Source organism: Rhyacophila brunnea, unplaced genomic scaffold, assembly GCF_057557595.1.
Source record: "Rhyacophila brunnea isolate RB1 unplaced genomic scaffold, BYU_Rbru_1.0 scaffold_20, whole genome shotgun sequence".
Taxonomy (NCBI): domain Eukaryota; kingdom Metazoa; phylum Arthropoda; class Insecta; order Trichoptera; family Rhyacophilidae; genus Rhyacophila; species Rhyacophila brunnea.
The window spans coordinates 32961982-32982562 of record NW_028232860.1 but is presented as its reverse complement, the minus strand read 5'-3'; the positions used below and the strand labels follow the sequence as shown (position 1 = coordinate 32982562).

The window sequence follows — 20581 nt, the reverse complement described above, 5'->3', positions numbered from 1 at the left end:
AATGTTTGTCGCGAATATTTAAAGCGACCTCTGTAGAACGAAATTGTAGTTATAAAATCTATTTTACCACGTTTTTATTAGCTCGTATTCTTGTTTGTCCATGATTTGTATTGGACGATTTAAGATTTTTAACTAACTTCCCGACTAGCTAGACCAGTGATTCTTAACCTTTTCGAAGTCACTGTGCACTTTTGATCATAAGAAAAAATTGCGGTGCACCAAAATCAAACGGTCGGAAAACAAAGAAAAATATGCGGACATAACACTTACTACAAATTAAACAGATAACAGAACAGTCTGGGGAAAAATATTAAAGAAAACTAGAAAAGATATGATATACATTTTATGGAAAAACTTAACTAAAATTACCCTTAACAAAATGGAATTTATTTGATATTATAAAAATCAATTAGGTAATATTGTGATACCTGAGCTTGTCGGATTTTGCAGATTTCAGAAATATTAGGTCGAATATTTGATATAGCTATCCTTAAATCTTTTTGCACAATTGCTTTTATCATTTTTTTCGCGGTGCACTTGCAACAAGCTAGCGGTGCACCAGTATTCCGCGGTGCACCGGTTGAACCACTAAGCTAGACATTTTGAAACTTTTAGAATATATCAGAACACGATTACAATGCATTCTTCTAATACTTTTAGCCATCTTTAAGCAGAATTGAATTCATTTTCAGTTAATTCTGTTTTGTATGGAAAGTTATTTTTCGGAAAAACTCGTAAAAAGTAAAACACTATTATTGGTTGCTGAGGGGGTCCTAGCAACTAAATTATTAATATATACGTGCGTTACTATCGAAATCAATATGAAATGTCAAAATGACATTTCAGTATTCTATGTTTATTCAGTATTTCTCTCAAGTACAAAAAAAGTATTTATTAAAACATAGAATTGTCAAGTTTATATGATTCAACAGAAAAATTTAAAACGTGGTACATAAAAAGTTATTTTTATCTTTTAATTATTTATCTTAAATTACTTTACCAAGACTACTAATTACTATTACTACCTATCTATATGATAGACTTGTTGGCTGTTATTCTTTACTTCACCGTATAGTAATATTATAGCAACCGATTAATCTAAATTTTGTCATAAAGAATGTTACGCATGTTATCAGGGGCGGCTATACCTTAAGGGTTCGTGGGGCCCATTCCCACATCGTTTTCATGTAAAAAATACATGTCTGATATTTTTATCATTGTCATAATATAGCTACTTAATTACATGATTAAAATGAACGATTTAATTTATTTTATCCATCTAAAAACCCACCGAAATTTTATAGAGATATTTATTATTATTATGCAAATAAATAAAGCAATGATTATAAATTATTATGTAATAACGTCATAAAATCATGATTACGCAGTATTCAAATAAATAATTTAATTAAATACGGCTTACACCTATGTATAAATTAAGAAAGCTACGGCGTTTATTTTTCGTTGACAGGGGGTTACTCAGTACCATACTGTCGCCGTGGTACAAATCTTGTTCTACAAAGGATGTGAATGCATTAGCAACGTATACGCATACTAGGGAGCAAATCAAATAACCCCTAGGTGAGTAAAAATGCTCGCTGTATGTCGTTGTTTAAAACTGATAATGGTATGTGTATAATAATTGTTATTATTAATTAAGTTATTATTTTAAAAACGCTTTTTAGATGTGATTAAGTAACGACTCAGATAATCATATTATTTATTCTGAAAAATATTCATTTCCTCAAATAAAAACATGTTGTTATACATGACAGTATATGATTTAAAATATTTTTTTATTTAAATTTTGTCGAACAAACTTTATTTTTCCATAATATCAGTTTTACGAGGTCTTAATAGTATGGTGACGCTTAGGGATTCCAATCCCGAGCCAAAATTCTGATCCCGGGATTTCGGGATTACAATTTGAAAATCCCGGGATTGGCATTTTTTTCCTTTGTTAATATACAAATTTTATATTTACAAATAACATTGATTACATCGGTCAAAAATAAATCTCGTATAATTTGTACTACTAAGACATTTATTGTTAATATTGTATACGTTCAATCTTGGAAATACACAAGTTTAACGGAGTAAATAATATTTAATATATTATATTATATTTAATATAAATAATAATGTGAATTTAAAATGAGATTGCTGTTTCTGATAGTAAAGACTTAATGAATGGATTAGCGAGATTTAAAATAGTATAGCAAATAATCATGGCGTACTTATGGCCTTTCCGCTTCATAAATCTAATTAGTCAGTCAAATCTGAAACTGCCATAAAACGTATGATATCATGGTGGAATAACTTTGTTAATAGTGCGAAGCATTGTTTTTTTCCAATCTTTCAATTTTTAATAATTTATGTGAAAAAATAAAATGAATCGGCAACCTACACATGGGTATAAATGTATTTGTTTTTTGTTATATTTTCGCTTTTATTTTATTTTCCATAAAAATGGATAAAAAAAATCAATCCCGAAATCCCGGGACTATGTTTATCAATCCCGGGATTCATAGGTATCGAAAATAGCTCGGGATCCCGGGATTGGAATCCCTAGTGACGCTATGCAAAACAGACTCAAATAATTAAATAATAAGGTATAAAAAGAGTCAGACGAGTTTTAGGATAGATTTTTAGAAAAATAGTTTGAACTGGCTTACCCTACTGGGTATGGTATAACAGGGTTCAGACCTCAAGTAGGGAGAATAATTGGATAACCTAACACGTGTTAAATGATTTTATATTTTCGATATTTACGTCTGTATTCAAATATACATTTAAGTTTGTCACGTAAATAAAATTCGCATCCAATAGTTGAAGACCGTCTACGCGCTTTTTGTTCCTTGGGTCATGACATAATAATAAAACAACCCGGCTTCAGAACCCTGGTCCAGGAAAACTGGCTTTCACAAATTATATTAATTTGTTCTGTGGAATAGACTGAAATAATAATATTGTGCCCAAAATTTATTGATAAATACAAGATATATTGCACTCAATGCAGCATTGATGTCACTAATCGAACATAAACTTATCCTGTCAACGTTTTGAATTTCATAGTAGGTACGGTTGTTACGGAACGGCAGGATCAACTTGGTTTAGTTTGGTTTAGTCTTAGTTTGTTGCTTAACTAAGCGTCGATAACCTGCAAGCGCGTGTTGTTAAAATAGCTATTTTTTGTGTTAAACATAGTCAGTGGTAAATATTTTTAGTTAATTAAGTAGAAAAGATGGTTCTGTGTGTTGTATTAAAATGTGGTGGACGTACTGATAAGCAACAAGATGGTATTACGTTTCATAGGTAAGTTGATACATGTTCGTGATAATTTATTTGTATATTATTGTATATTTTAATATGAAGGGACCTAATGTTTCTTTAAAATAACTTAAATTATGGATATTTGTACGTAATGGTTGCATTTTGATTGCTTAAAAATACTAAAAATAACGTAAAAAAATAGAAAATTATATTTTAATGCTGAGCGTCTAGTGCAAGCACATTGGGCAAACACCAGCGAAATGGTCTATGGTCTCAAACTCTCTCTTTTGTGAAAAATCGACCCCATTGCGGCCCACCGAGAATTTTTTCCAAAGAAAACGACCCGGCTGCGGCCCGCCCCGAAACCCTCGTCTAAAAAAGCGAGCCGTCTGTGAATAAACGACCCGATTGCGGCCCACCGCGGAACTTTTGTCTAAAAAGAATGATTACTATTCAGAATCTGAAATCTACTGATTTTTTTTTCACATTCTTCTTCTTTTTCTTCCACGGCGCTACATCCCGGGGTGGGATTCTCCTCCTCCACAACCGCTCTCCACTCACTCCGGTCTCTCGCCACACTTCTCCAGTTACCGGGTCTTCCTATATGAAGCCAGTCCACTTCTACGGCGTCAGCACATCTCCTTCTTGGATGGCCTCTGGGTCTCTTCCGTTGGGGTAGCCACTTCGTCATGATCCTTGGCGCTCTAACTTCAGGCATTCTCTCCACATGTCCCGCCCATCGTAGTCTTTGGGACTTACAGTATCTTATGATTGTTTGCTGTTCAATCAGCTCTTCCAACTCGTGGTTCATTTTTATTCTGTACTTTCCATTTTCCAACGTGGGTCCAAAGATTTTGCGGAGTATTTTGCGCTCGAAGACAGCTAATTTGTTTTCCTCGTTTTGAGTTAAGCACCAAGTCTCGCAGCCATAGTGACCACTGGCCTTATAATTGTTTTATAAATTAGAAGTTTACTTCTTCGGCCTAGAATTTTTGACCCCACCAGTCGCTTGCAGGCATGCCAGCATTTATTCCCGGAGATAAGGCGGATTTTTATCTCCTCTGCTGTCTTATTTTGGGTATATAGGCTAGATCCGAGATACGGATCCACCCCTTCATATGCATGCTGTCCTATGTCTATATTCTGCAGCGGTACCTGATTGCGTGTGCTGACCATATACTTAGTTTTTGACTGGCTTATTTGCAGCCCAGCGTTTTCTGCTTTTATTTTCATAGTGCCACCATGGTCGATCATCCTCTGTTTGGATATGCTTGTAATTAAAGGACCATACATAAATAAAATTTGATATAAATAAAAAGGATTTCAAGTTATACACATTTATATTTTTTATAAAAATGTTTTTTAAAATAGATACTTATAAAAATATTAAAACTATGAATTAGTCAAAAATCTCTTAGGTGATGCTTAGAAAACTTAATTCACTAAAGTTTAATAATAAATATGACCATAAAATATATGTAATAATAGGGTGCGGTCCGATTCAACAAATTCACATTTTATTACATTTTTTATAATTGTAAGTTTATCTTTGACTTAAAATAAAAAGTATGTTTCTTTTTAATATTTTCTGATACATATTTATTCATTAATACAGTTGAAATTGTAAAGTATCAAAAAAATGTCTCAAATTGCAAGCTTCGTATTTTTCCGCTAGGTGCCTCTTTAAAAAAGGCTTAGTGAAGACTTCGCCTTAATTAAATATTCATCCACAGTGTTAAGACTTTCGCGTACTAATCACAAACATCTAAAAAATGGCGACCATTTAAATGGATACTACAGAATATTACACGAGATTTTCTTGAAAATCACACATGCCGGCTTTTTGTACCTTAGAATTTTATATAATCTAACATACAATATTCAAATGACCTGATTAATTTTTGATTGTATGATTAAGTCGTTATTAGTTTGACTGAATAATTTAACAGTTGCAACAGTACTGCGTATAGATGGCACTGCGGCCCGAAAGTGATCGGGAACTTCGAACATCCGATCAACCTCTCGCCACAAACTTGTTGACAAAATAATATTATATTTTGTAAACAAAAATTATCACATCAATTTTTTGATGTATGTTATTAAAAATATACTTTTTAAAACGTCGTAAGATCATTTATTATGCATTTTTTTTAAATAATATACTCAATTATTAATAATTCAAACGCACCATGTTGTTATTTTATTATCGCAGTGACCTTTGCCTTGTGAGACTGTATTTATATGTTTTGTCTTATCATTCATTAATTCCAAAAACGCTTGTGAAAACTCCTCCTTTAATCGTCAATAATAATATAATATGTCAAATGGACAAGTTAAATACAGTAGGGTAACAATGTATTTATTATAATTCGCTAGACGATGACATCTGAAATATATTTTATATAATATAATTACCATCATTGATCAATAAAATTATTTATCTTTCAAGTTTTTTCAAAATGTAATATTGTAAATAAAAGTGTTTTAATCAGTAAAGTAATGAAATAATTCTGTGTGTACCTACATTAGGTATTTATTATAATACAGTGAATAGCTTCGTACTTCATTTCTTCAATGAGTGATATAACAAAATGTACTTACGCAATATCCTTGTCATTCTATATTTTGCATTTATAAATAAGTTCACAATATGTCTTCAATCTTGTAAGTTTTTTTTATCAATATTTATTATGTACGTTATAATTACTATAATATTTTTATGTAATCAGAAAGAAAAATTATAATATATGACGTTGACGTATTTAATAATACCTATATCATTTTTTCTTTCTTTTTTATAGTGTAGAAACATTTCATAATCTCTATATTATTAGATTAGTTTTTTGAAAACTTTTGTTGTACACCAGATATTAATATAATATTTTACAACGTTTTTCTTAGGTCGTATTCTTATTTGTCCGGTACAAATCTTGCAATCGATTTTTAACTAACTTCCCGACTAACTAGACATTTGAAACTTTTAGAATATATCAGAACACGATGCCAATGCATTTTTTAATACTTTTAGCCATCTTTAAGTAGAATTGAATTAATTTGTAGTTAATTCTGTTTTGTATGAAAAGTTATTTCAATACCATTATTGGTTACTAGGGGGTCCTAGCAACTAAATGACTATAAATAATAAATAAATAAATAATATATACGTGCGTTACTATGGAAATCAATATGAAGTGACATTTCATTATACAGTATTTCTATCAAGTACAATTTTTTTTGATCGTTTAAGCTAGTCAAGTCAAGATTACATGATTCAACAGAAAATTTAAAAACGTTGTATATAAAAAGTTCTTTTTATCTTGTAATTATTTTAGTATTGCTTAATACCTATTATGCACTGTGAACTTTTGAATTATTGAATATTTTCACTCTTGGCCGATAGGGAACTGTAACTCAGTGGCGTGGGCAGGATTACTGAGTAGCAGGTAATTAATAATATTATTGCCAAAAGATCCAAAAAATGGACAGAATATTGATCTCATTTGAGCGGATCGTGCTACGCGGTATCTTCGTGCCCATTAATGAAATATAGTCGGGGTTGAAATGGGAGTAGAATAACGAACTGTACGCTTTCATTTCGATATCAGTCTAGTGCTGAAGGCATCAGTTTTGCATTCATGGGCAGCGGGTGCGAATCCCGGTGACCTCACAATATATTTAAGTGAATTGTAAAATCCTGGATGTTTGTGATTATTTCGCTTCTATTACTACACTACTATTTCACTCCACTACTGTCATTGACCCATATGCCCTGTGTTATAGCACGGTCTAACCAAGCTTCTATATTAATTATTGAAATTTAGTAATTAACGAATTTCTCTTATTAAAATACTTTATTGTATTCAATTAATTGTAAATCAAGTATTTAAAATAACTTAGATGCGTAATATTATAGGTTGAACACTGAAGAGGAATTTATTGTTAGTTGTGATGTTCTCATGGACAAGTGTCATCGTGAAAATATCTAGATCCCCTACAAGCATATTATGTTCAAACAAAACATCATAAAATATAGATTTTATTTTGTAAGCATTACAATTTATATTCAATACTACACTATAATAATATAATATTTTTTCTAATCATTTAAAATCATTCTTTATGCAATAATGTAACAACACATCGATAGTATTATATGAAACGCCTAATTTCAAAAGGTCCTAAAACGATTTTAGGTAATTCTGAGAAAAATGAGAAAAACAATTATAGGTAGTTTTGAGAATAATCTATTAAATATGTGAACTTTATGTACTTGTTTATTTTTTAATTCGTACATTTTAAAGAGTATTTTGGCTAATCCATTTTAAGGGTAGGTATTTGAAAAGCACACCCTACAATTTTAGCGGGTTTTGAGATTTACCCTAATTTTTGAGCATACGTATTGACGGATTTTGGCGTTTTTTAAAGTTCAATCTTTGGCTATCATATTATTATAAGTAACAATAATATCCATCTAAATACATATTATTATCTAACTCTTAAATTCTCAAATACCGTTTTGGGGAGATTTGAAATCAGGCGCTTTATATTACCTACTCTAGGAATTTAGCTAGTTCTTAAATTTACATAATTATTAATCTTAACTTAGTCTATTTAGTACTTATTCTAAAGGTATCTCTTATTATTATTGATATAAAAATATCCCTTCCAATAATATTTAACAATATAAAATATTACTGTAAGAATTCAGTCAGTTATTAACATACTTATTGATTTATGTCTTCATTATCTAAAAATATGTTATAACACCTTCAATATTGTCACCTACTCAGCACCGTTAAAACATTTTTTTAGTTCCTATTTTGATAGACGATGATGATTATTGTGTTACTTCGGACCATCAGCCAGGGAAATGCATTGAATTGGTTGAGTGCGCTCCAACTCATGATCTCCTTATAAAAGCCGGTCGACCAATCCCCGCACACATCAGGCAGAAGTTAAATGAGGACAATTGCGGCTATAACAACCGTATGCCAAAGGTATGGTAATTGTCCCATTGAAACAAATGCTGCCCCCGTCTGGGGCTATGCTAATCCTACAAAACATTTTAAAACGCTACAGACTATACAAAACAAATATCTTAGAACAATCACAGATGCCCCATACGCAATACCACTCTTCATAGAAACTTGAACGTAGAAACCATTTACGACCACATCTTGAAACTTTCTAAAACATTCTACAGCTCCATGACAGCAGTCTCTAGTTTCTCTAATCTTCTCTAATTCTCTAATCTAATCTCTAGTAATCTCTAGTTTCGAAAACATTACCAGCAGCACTAAAACCTGTACTTGACCAAGTTGTAAATATGGTAAATTTCATCAAATCGAGACCTTGAAAAACACGCATTTTTTTAAAAAAAAACTTTGCATTTCCATGGAAGCTAGGTACGAATGTTTGCTTTTTCACTCTGAAGTGAGCTAATATTTCTTAAATATGCAAAATCCGACAAGCTCAGGTATCACATTAATTGATTTTCACATCAATAAATTGTAATTTTAATTACAGTTTTTTATATTATGTATGTGTGTTTTCTTTAATAATTTTTTTGAGTGATATGTAATCTGTTAAATTTGTAATACTAGTTATGTCCGCATATTTTTCTTTGTTTTCTGTCCGTTTAATTTTGGTGCACCGCATTTTTTTCTTATGATCCTGAAAAATTGATAATTTAGAGTTAGTGTGTTATTCCATGAGGTAGTCGATATTATTATAAAGTTCTTTAAAACGCTTGATGTAGATACACGGTTAAATCTGGTGATAAAATAATTTAAATAAATGTATATAATTGTGTTGTGCCTACAGAATAAAAAAAACTTCTTTTTTCAGGTATGCTGTCCACATGTGGCAGCGAATGGTACTTATCCAAATCCGTCACCATTGGAACCACCGCCAAATGTCAGTGCACATCGAAACTACAAACTTTTGCCAGAAAATTGCGGCATGGCCACCGTTAACAGAGTTTTTGGCGGAGAAAAGACTGGATTGTTTGAACACCCATGGATGGCGCTTATTTCATATTATAATAGTAAGCAACAATCTTATACTTATATACCTACTACTTCTCGAAAATAACACACAATGTAAGTGATCAGATAACAATGGTGGAGTGGTGAAGGTAGATGCGGGTAAAGGTGCACGCGTCTACAACCAACCTTTGCCGAATAGCACTCTCGCAATCATTTATCACGAGTATCTACAATAGTCAATTATCAGCGATGTACTGGTGAGGTGGGGGAGATCCTATCATTGTCTGTCTGGTTGATTTACCAATTGTCTCAGTTTTAAAATGTGAGAAAATAGAATTTCAATAAAATTTTCATTAAAAACAAAATGTTTCACTACTGTCACGTGTTCTCACTAACACATTTTTTCTAGATGGAAAATCTTCATATGGATGCGCCGGAACCATCATCAGCATGGACTATATCTTAACTGCAGCACATTGCCTCACGAACTTGAACCAAGGAATGACGATCGCCGGAGTCAGGGTCGGGGAGTACAATCAAGACACCGAAGAGGACTGTGAGATTAACTCCAACAACACGTTGCACTGTGCTCCTCACGTACAGGATATTCGAATCCAAGAATCTTTCGTGCATGCGTCGTTTAACAAAAATACCCGCCAAAATGATATTGGCCTTATCAGACTAAAGGACAGTATCGATGCTTCAACACGTATGTATACCTAACTTATATCATTTTGGGGCACCGTCGAATCTTCTTAAAAAATATATTAACTCACATCGGTACCTATAATTTTATTGACCTCCTGCTCAAATGACAGTGATGAGTACTCCGTATCAATGGAAAGAGCAGCTTGACATGTTATTTTTAACATAATATGACGTCATCGTCTAGGGCAAGGGCCGGCAAACTCTTGGACCAAAAAAGCCAAATATGAGTATCATAACGGTTAAAAAAAAATTTGAGAGCCATACATATATTTTTATAAATGTGATTTATTTCAGTGAATGTTATTGTTTATTTATCAAGTGAAGAAGATTTTTCGAATAAAACTAACGCAAATATAAGTTTTTTTATTGTTGAAATTATAAATATATTTTTTACAGAAATGAGTTACATACAATTTTCACGCATTCCTTAAAACTGATTTGAACAATGACCTTCCTTGCATTTCTTTGGAGAGTGTCTGTATGTTTGGTATGTAACTTGTAGTTTTCAATTTTAGACGCGACTCCAAATTCTCATCGGTTATTTGGCTTCTCTAAATGTCGTTTATATTATTCATGTTTGAAAATGATTGTTCACGTACATATTATGTAGACTCGATTATGAGTTCGGAAAGCTATAACATGTATTATAAATCGTAGTATCTACCTCATTATGTAGATCTTTTAGAGCGTTCCGCTGAGTTGTGAAATTAAATTGCATTTTTCTCTCTTCAAATCCTCAATTTTGGTGGCAAGACCTACAAATTTGGAGCTACATAAACTCTTTGCTTGTTAAAAGTGCTCGTGTAAATATGAAATGGAGAAAAATTCAATTTGTCGATTTTTGCAATGGACGGATTTAAAACGACAACAATCATACCTTTTTTGTAAAAAATGTGAATTGGGAATTTGGCAAAGAGCCGCACGCCAATACCCAAAGAGCCGCATGTGGCTCGCGAGCCGCGGTTTGCCGACCCCTGGTCTAGGGAATAAGAGCCTCGATAAGGACAAGTAACCGTTTCAGATTCTGACTTGGATCTTGGTCATTTGATCCTACATATGACGCTATTGGGTCTGCATCCCAGTTTCTTTGTGTATTAATATAGAGAACCTCAGAGTTCCAATCCCCCTCAATAGTGACAAAGTTTTTTCTTTATCGCGCATTATGCCTTCTGAAACGCGCGAGTGAGTTAAATGATACGGAGTTTAGCAACGCCTTATGTAGTGTTAGTATTAAATTCAAACGTCATCCACCGGAGATCACTCATTTCTTCCATAGGTTTCTCAACAACATATACATAAACCCACTAAACCACCTGCTCTGCACCACACTCGGCCTTACTCGAGCATATCACGAGGCATTACGTTAGGACGTAAAGCATTAGCAGTATTTTAGGCCTGGAAATGTTTCAGAAGCAGTACGCCACATACTATGTACTTTGACAGAATTCAAATTGACTCATTTAATAAAAAATTTCCTTGGGGGTTCGAAGAACTAACACAAATTAAAAACACATATATAAACATTAATATAAAACAAAGCTAATTTAAAACTGACGTAAATTATATATGAAGAAATATTATCGTTCGCAGTGATATGCTACAAATTTCCAAATGCAATAAATTTGGTCTTTGTAGTAACCAAGTCAGATGGCCTGGTAGTCCTAACAGCTAGTTGGAATGACTTGACTATCTCTTGCTTTCCCGTATGCAAGGGGTTGTAGTTTGCATCCTCTATTTCTCCGTGACATTGACATGTGGTCGGATAACAAGTCCAAACTCATAAACTTTAGTTTATAGAGAGGTTTCTCAACATAGATCAACTTTCATTTATAAATTAATAATCTAATGATTTTATTATTCTAGGTAATGTTCAACCAATTTGCCTTCCAATACTGCCAAACCTGGCAAACAAAAATCTCACCGGCAATATCATGACCATAGCAGGGTGGGGACTGACGGAGAATAATTTAACGTCGAATGAGCTCCGCGCAGCAAATGTTCCTGTAATCAACAATACACGCTGTAGTGCCATTTACAAACGGTAATAAGTTACTTTCTCAGTTTTCGTCTTTATCGAAACGTCGCGACTAAGGCCCGTTTTACACGGGACACCTGTGTTCAGCCACTGGTGTTTCTCCGTCTGAACGCACCCATTTATTTATGTGTAAATGCAGCCGCTCGACACACCGGTGGCTGAACACATGTGTCCCGTGTGAAACGGCTCTTAGGATCTTTACCCGAATGATTGTTTGATGTCAAAATTTCATATGCATATTTTATACCAATTGGAAATATCATACCTGATTGACTTGCTTTTATTTTGTGTAAAGGTTGTCCCTTTTCGAACTTCGTGTTGCAGTGTAGTGTTTTTTGACTCTCCAATCTCATTTTGATGTCAGGCCTCATTCGTCCATATAATAATATTATTATATTATGTTAATGCACTATTATTTCTTAGGTCTTCGGTCAGATTGATCTTATTCTAGAAAATCGTATTAATTTATACACAAGCCTTAGATTATATAAAATAAAATTTATATTTATTATTATTATATATAATTTATATAAAAATAATATTTTCGATGGTTCAGGTATTTATAATTCGTGGGTCGGGATGTGTAGTCAGGTAAGTCACAAAACAGCAAAAATGAGATATGAATGCCATTATACTAATAAAAAAAATAATCTTTCGTTGTGTGTAGTCAGGTAAGCCGTACGTCTCACCATTGGTGAGATGCAGTTTCAGTCAAAACATATTTTTTTATTTTACGGGGTGTGTACACAGTTAAGTCACATGAGTAGTCAGATAAGTCAACATTTTGTGTGACTTACCTTACTACTCATAGTTGGCTTACCTTCAAACGTCATACCTACTCAGTGTTGATTTTGGTGAATTTAACGTATTTTTAAAGATATTTTGAGAAATATTTGAAAAAGAAATAACAACAGAACCTAAGTAAAATAGTCATAGGTATTATAATAAATTATGACTTATATAAATAAGTATGTGTATTATTTGTAAATAATAAAAAATATACCAAATTTATCGAATTTGATTTATTTAAATCTAAAAACACGTACATAATATCCAAATAAACAATCTTGCTTCTAGGTTCAACCACATACTCCAATAACTTGTATGTTAACGATTCATTGATAGCATAAAAGATCTTGATTTTAATATTCAAGAATTATTACAGTCTAATTTACCAACATTGAAGAACCACGCCCTTCATGCACAAATAGTGCTTCCACGATTACACATCATAATGATGTTTTAACCTGTTACCCTCGTTCTCGATTGAGAAGTAATAATCACCAAAAATGTAACTTAAGGGATGATACAAAGCCTTCAGAAATGATAAAAAAGTTGCACGAAATACTGGAAAAAGTTACACAATAAGTACCTATAATGGATGTTATGAATACGAAAAAAAGTCGTATCAGACAAAGCGAACCATGAAAACAACATTTTCGCCAACAGTTTAATATTACTTGACTGTTGAACTGTTACGGAAACCAATTTGTAAAGGTTGTACACTAAAAACATTAAGTGAAAGTCACAATTTTTTTGTTTTGGAAAAAAAAGTGCGAATACTTCCGGTATACTTATTCAAGAATATGCAAGAGGAAAAATATCTCTAAAAGATAGCGAAGAAGATAGGCAAATATCTAAGACACATATTATACTCTCAATTCCATCATTATGAGAGTCATTACTCTAGAAGGAACTGTCAGAAAATACTTACCGCCACATATGACAATAACTGTGATGTATTCTCAATATTTGAAGAGTATTAGCTCTAATCCCATCAATATTCGTTTATACGCAGAAATATTCCCTGGCATGAACTTAACATTCAAACGGCCAAATAAGGATACCTACTTGCCAAACATACGATAAACTTAACTTAATTAAGAATTCCACCAACGATGAAGAAAGAAATAAAAATCATGAGGAATTGAAAGAGCATCATAACGAAGCTGACTTTGCATATTCAGCTAAAAAATTGTGATAAAAAGTACTTGCAAGATTCTTCTTGCCAAATTGTAACATTTGACATGCAGCAAAGTTCCCTGGCCTTTTACAAACGGCATTTGACAGTGCATGATTGTGATAATAACCAGGGATATTGCTATGTATGCCATGAAACTCTTGCTAATAGAAAAGCTAACGATATCGCTTCATGCCTGTTCAAATACTTAACCAAGGGGTACATGATAATATTAAGCATATGATCATGTATTCTGATAGATGTGCGGGTCAAAACAAAAATAGCCACGTAGCTGTAATGTGCATGATAGCAGTAAAACATTCTGAGACTTTAAACAAAATTGATCACACTTTTTAGTCCCTGGCCACACACATATGGAGTGCGATAGTGACCATCGCATAATTGAGAAGAAAAAAAAACATTTGGTGGAACGATCGAACATCCTCATGATTGGGCCAAATCAATGTGTGAGGCTGCAAAGAAAAATCCTTTTAAAGTCACTGAAATGACTCGTGCAATTACAAATTTTTAGAAAAATAGACACAGATGGGAATAAGTTTGTTTGGAGAGATGTTAAGTGGCTTCAATTCAACAAACACGAACCGGGAATAGAGAAATTTGAAAGAACTCTCGACGAAACGACTGCATTTTAACAAATTTCATATATAAGACGAGACAAGACGAAAGATTTGATAGACTTACTTCCATACATTTCACCGTATTATAGAGAATTTTATTAGTCACTTGAGACATCTGAGATAGTCAGCGATATTTAACCTGATACTATTGAAGAAATTCATACTGAAGTTTAATGATAACGATTAAACTTTATAATATTCAGGTTTGTGTGCCTTTTCATTACTTAAATAACATTAAAGTAAAAAAAAGTTGTAAAAATGCTAATTTTAAATTTATATAATATTTTGTTCAATAAACCAATAAGATTTATGTATAAAACGTGTGTTTTATTGCTAATATTAGTTGGATTTACATGAAAAAATAACAATATTACTTTATGCGTAGTAAGGTAAGTCAATCATTTTTTGTGCAAATCCAGTTAAGTCAATTCCCTTTTTTTTAAACCAATTAAGTTTTAATGAAACGAAATAGTTAGAATACTTCTAGGACATATAATTGAAAGCTAATTACATGTACTTTGATTTGTTACCCATAAAAAAACATAACTATAATTAGGGGAATGTGGGGAATTTTTTGAACTTTGTTTTTGCTATATCTCAAAATGACATTTTGTGACTTACCTGACTTCACATCCCGACCCACGAATTGGTATCAGAAAATTTCATGAAACATATAAGAAGAAACCAATAAAATTCATGTTAAAATTCCTTTCATGTGAATATTAAAAAGCATTGTCATGTTAATTATAACACACTTGATTATGGTATACCATAATCAAGTGTGTTATAATTAGGGATTGCAATACCGAATGAATATATTAATACTGGCATTTTGGTATTTCTTATTGAATACCGGTATTCGTCAAAACATATTATATAAAAAATAAGTACCTATTAATAAGTAATATGACTATTAAAACCCATTAAAAACATTATTTTATAGCAACCTAAAGTACCTTATGCATAGATCATAATATTTTACAACTGCTCCGGGTACAGAAAAATCTCTCTTAAATTCAACGTTTGTTGGATATACTATCAACGTTGGATCAATAGTTATAAAATAATTGGAAATATTAGCCACGAATGTTATCTTTTTCGAAATATTATGTTAATTCATCGCGACAATTATTATTCTATGAGCATATTTGAGGGATTTTGTTTTAATGTTATTTAATTTTAATTTGTTAGTTGCAGTCAAATAATATATTTACATTTTGACAGCATAAAACTTATGCATTAAATTTAATATACAATATAACACACTAATGTCAAAATAACATTAATTTACATTTCGAAAAACATAAATGTGTATGCTTTCCTAATACTGAAAATACCGGTATATTGGATTTTTGAAACCGGTATTTCAGTATTGATAAATAATTTATTACCGGTATTTCAATCCCTAGCTATAATTTATTAAATGTCACTTTAATATTATAAAGGTTGAAAAATACTGATACAGTACTCTCTGAGTAATGCACTGCTCGATAATCCGATAACTTCAATAGTTCGCCGGTATTCGTATGTAAAATTCAGTAGTTCGCCGCATGCCTATATCAGCTGTCGGCCGTCGACGAGGCATGGAACAACCTACCGAAACGAACCATAATTTAATCGTGAAAAAAGCTGTGGCCCTCTATGACAGAAGATGATGAAAACTGGGAACCGGGAGACTTAGTTCCATTAGAAGAATTGATTCAGAAGGCGGCTGAAAACTAAGAGCTAACGCGAAAATGTCTTAAAAGAATGGATAGCAGAAAGCAGCTGAGGACTATGCGTCACTTTCGATTGAAGATGAGCTCATAAATACATCAAGAGGCTTGGATTTGGATAAAGGCAATAATTGTCAACCAACCACAGCTCATACTGCCGCGTTACCATTAAGACGATACTTCAGTGAAACGGCAAATAATTTTCAACTATAGGCGCGACGAAATTTTGGACTCGCTGGCAGTCAGAGAGCAAACGTCGAGGTGTGAATACGTCAATTTGTTTCATGATGGCGACGGGGGTATTAATTCTTAAATCGTGTAAAGATGACTAAAAACGTTACCCATTTACTTGAAAAAGAGTCTTCTTCTTCTTCTTTCACCCTGTCACGTCCCAACATTGGGGCATAGGACAAGCACAAGTTGGCGCCACTTCCCTCGGTCCATCGCCAACTCCTGTGCCTCCCGCCATGTCAGACCTGCAGCACGTAGGTCGCTTTTGTATCATCGCTGCAGGGTGAGGGAGGGCCGGCCACGGCGACGGAACCCTTGAGGCTGTGCCACAAGGGTACGAAGTGCCGCACTCTTTGGCGGCATCCGGAATACATGTCCCAGCCACGTGAATCGTCTCTTCGTGATAACTTCAATCACCGAAGGCTGTTGTGTCTTCTCACGAACTCGGATATTTGTAACGCGGTCGTACCAATGTACCCCTAAGATTCTGTGGAGACATCGATTCTCAAAGCTCAAAAGCCGTGACTCTTGAAGCTTAGTAAGATGCCATGTCTCACAGCCATACAGGAGCACAGGTAGCACGCACGCGTTAAACAAACGACATTTGGTCCTCACAGAATACAGCCTTGACCTCCATGCGACTCCAAGTTGGTTGAACGCAGAGCCCGCCACACCCATGCACAATGAATATATTATTATTGTTACTAATAGAATAATAAACAGAACATTAAATGGACGTATGTTGGATTTATATGACAAATTATATTTCGTTCGGCATGCGTCATTTGCACCCGCGACCCGCAATCCGCGCATCTCCTAGCCATGATCTTTTTAGACCATGACTCAACTGAGGTATAGCCTTAAATGGGCAGAGGAAAATAATGCAACCGTCAACACATTGAATATCATGTTGCTAGTACAAATTTCTCAATAAAAATATATTTTATATTATTTTGTATTTATGCATTATAATCCACCGTTTTCACTAATTTGACACTTGTCTGGTTTTGGGGATGGCGGATTACCGAGAGAGTACTGATATAAGCATTTCACTAGTAGCCTCCATTGATAACAATTTATTGTACAATGTTTGTTTTCAGTTCATCTATTAAAATCTTTCACAAGCAGATTTGCGCCGGAGGAGAGGCGGGTGTGGATTCCTGCAACGGTGACTCCGGCGGCCCTCTGATGATGGTGGACAACATAAGCTCCACCTTCGCTTACATTCAGTACGGCATCATCAGCGTCGGACTGAAGAAGTGTGGAAATCTTGGGACGCCAGCTGTGTACACGAGGATTGCCTACTATATGGACTGGATTCTTGATAAAATGAGACAAGCAACTGAAGATGATTATGACGACTGAAGAATGAATGTCGACGTTATATGAAATCGAAATAACAACGAAAGCCATAAATCTGTCAGAATATAATGTCAGATGCAAACATCCTAATTAACAAAAGAACGCTCCATTCCGCGTTTAAAATTGTTGCCATTTTTTATATTAATTTTCCCGATAATTATTATTAAAATATTTTTAATTGACATAGGTAGGATGTACAATGGTAACGTGTAAAAACTACGTAATATAAATTGAATAATATTATAAAAAGTATTTATTAACACTGATAAGTTTTTGTGGGTGCCCAAAATATATTTTCTTTGTCATAATCACGTAATAATAATAAATAAATAATAAATGACATTAAAACCCATATATATTTAATTCTTGATTAAAATATAAAATATTATTACTATTGACCAAGGGTACTTTCTGGAATTTTAATTTAAATTCTAATGGATTTAAGTTTTGTGCTCAAGTGGAATAGTATAAAACTGAAATCCATTATAATTTAAAATATATAAAAGATTGTTAGCGCGCGTATACCGCTGTATGCACATTTGTTCTCCATACTAAACGTTATATTCCCTATCAGTTATCTAGTAATTAGTTACACTATATGTATCTTGGAGAATAAATAAACGAGAAGTAATGATTCGCAATTCAACTTTTTGGTTAGGAAGAAAAAAACATCTGTTACAGACCTTCAAACTTATCTCTAGAATGGATGGGCGAACCGCTGTCGAAAACTACCCAATCAAGACACGCAACTGGACAGAATCTAACATTCGAATGACGTTTACAAAATGGCATCCATACGGTAGTTCGTAGTTCCATTTTGACCTTTCTTTAGATAAGTTTGTAGGACACAGGTTTGGTAGGTTTGGTTTCACACTGTATGTTTTTGTCGGCGAAAAAAAATATGTCAGTCGCAATGCGTGTTGTGGTTAGCAAGTAAACAAATTTGGATGTGCTTAATATTTAAAAATCTTCAAAATAAATTATTATGATGTGGTTAGCAGGGTTATAAAATTGAGCAAGAACAAAACAATAATTGCCCTAAGCTATAAAATAATGTATGTGCTTGTAAATTAAAAACATGGTCGGCTGATAAACTAAAATGACCTTTATTATATTTCATTTAAAAAATGACAACAAAGGTGTCTGTTCTAAGTAACGATGGAAATAATGTTAATTACCAAATTCTAGCCTCTTTACAAACAATCGCTTGTAAAGTTTTTGAAAACCTGTGGAAAAACTTTGATGATTCTTATAGGAGAAAAAAGAAAAAGAGGCCTTTAATTATTCAATAAGTGATTTGATTACCTATTCAATATACTTATGCAGGTTATTTAATTGTGTTTACTGTCAATGCATTGTATTATTAATTTAATTTAATAAAACGCAAAAAAAAATAGTACTTATTCCACTTTAATAAATAAATCTGGACCGGTTTTGTCTGCCTCAAAGGGACATTTTCAACTGAATAATCTTTATAAAACAGGCATTTGACACAAATTATCTACCAATACATCAAAATATCCATCCAATAATACTTCGTCAATAACAATTATGAAGTCAGCCTGACACTGCGCTATTTGTTTACCCTCGGAAGATATTTCCAGAAACATTCTATATTATTACACCCCATTTACAAACCATTGGTGATGTAATTCAGTGGTTTGAAACTAATTATGTCGCATAAGACAACATTTACGCAATGTGAATCCTTTTCCTGTCATGTCACTGCGGTCAGTTTATGACTCTATGCAACTTTGGGATTCCACGCACGTGATTCTATATCGTGGTTTTTGATGGGAGGTGTGACAACATGTGTGACGTTCACATGTTGGCATGTATCAAATTATTCAGGAATTTCGGAAAGAACAACATCAAATGGAAAGTTTAATACCTACTTCTCAGTGAACCCTCCCCAAAGCGGAAGAAGACGCCAATCAATCGATAATATAGGATAATGAAGTTTGTAAATAATGGGATTGTTCTGGCTTTGATGGACTATCTGCATGACTGGGGAATCCAATCCTGGGATCCTGGACAATTTTTAATTCGTATGAATTTCGGGTTTAGTAAACATAATCCCGAAGCTTTTGGAATTGATTTTTTATCAATCACAGTCAATTAGTATGTGTACAAAATGATGTTAGTGAAGTGTGTGTACCTGCACATGTCACAGAGGGAATCGCTGGATGCTCACGGATAATAAATAACCATTGTTTGTTGTCATACGCAACCGTAAAAAGATCATTAAAATAATAAATTTGTTCATTTAACCAACTAGATGCCACTGACGTTCTGGCGCGCTAACGGCGTCTAACCGCCAGTGCTACGGACTTGCAGGTAGGCACTTGTTTCTACGTCGATTTTTATGAATGTTATCTTTTCTTTACTAAATTAAAAATAATAACTGTTTTACTTTCACATTATTATCTGTATTACAATATTATTAACTCCATTAAACCCAAGTATTTCCAAGATTGAACGTACACAATAATAACATTAAATGTTTTAAATAGTATAAATTATACTCGACATTTTTGACCAATTGTATCAATGCTATTTGTATAAATAAAAAAAAACTATTGAAAAAAAACGCCAATCCCGGGATTGTGAAATTGTAATCCCGTAATCCTGGGATAAAAATTGAGGCTCGGGATTGGATTCCCTATTCATGA

At 33.2% G+C, this 20581-nt stretch overlaps 1 protein-coding gene across 2 annotated transcripts; it reads left to right on the top strand.

Moving 5' to 3' along the window:
• Positions 1 to 5514: 5514 nt before the first annotated feature.
• LOC147071554 (serine protease ea-like) lies at positions 5515 to 18260 on the top strand. 2 transcript variants are annotated; one of them, XM_085948309.1, is made up of 6 exons: positions 5515 to 5937; positions 8086 to 8270; positions 9121 to 9319; positions 9670 to 9969; positions 11832 to 12009; positions 17648 to 18260. In XM_085948309.1, exons 1-6 carry the CDS (start codon positions 5865 to 5867, stop codon positions 17910 to 17912), a joined length of 1200 nt encoding a protein of 399 aa, XP_085804435.1. In that variant the 5' UTR covers positions 5515 to 5864; the 3' UTR covers positions 17913 to 18260. The 2 variants fall into 2 exon arrangements, with proteins under 2 accessions (XP_085804435.1, XP_085804434.1); XM_085948308.1 differs by having other exon boundaries at positions 5731 to 5937; positions 8101 to 8270.
• Positions 18261 to 20581: the final 2321 nt, after the last annotated feature.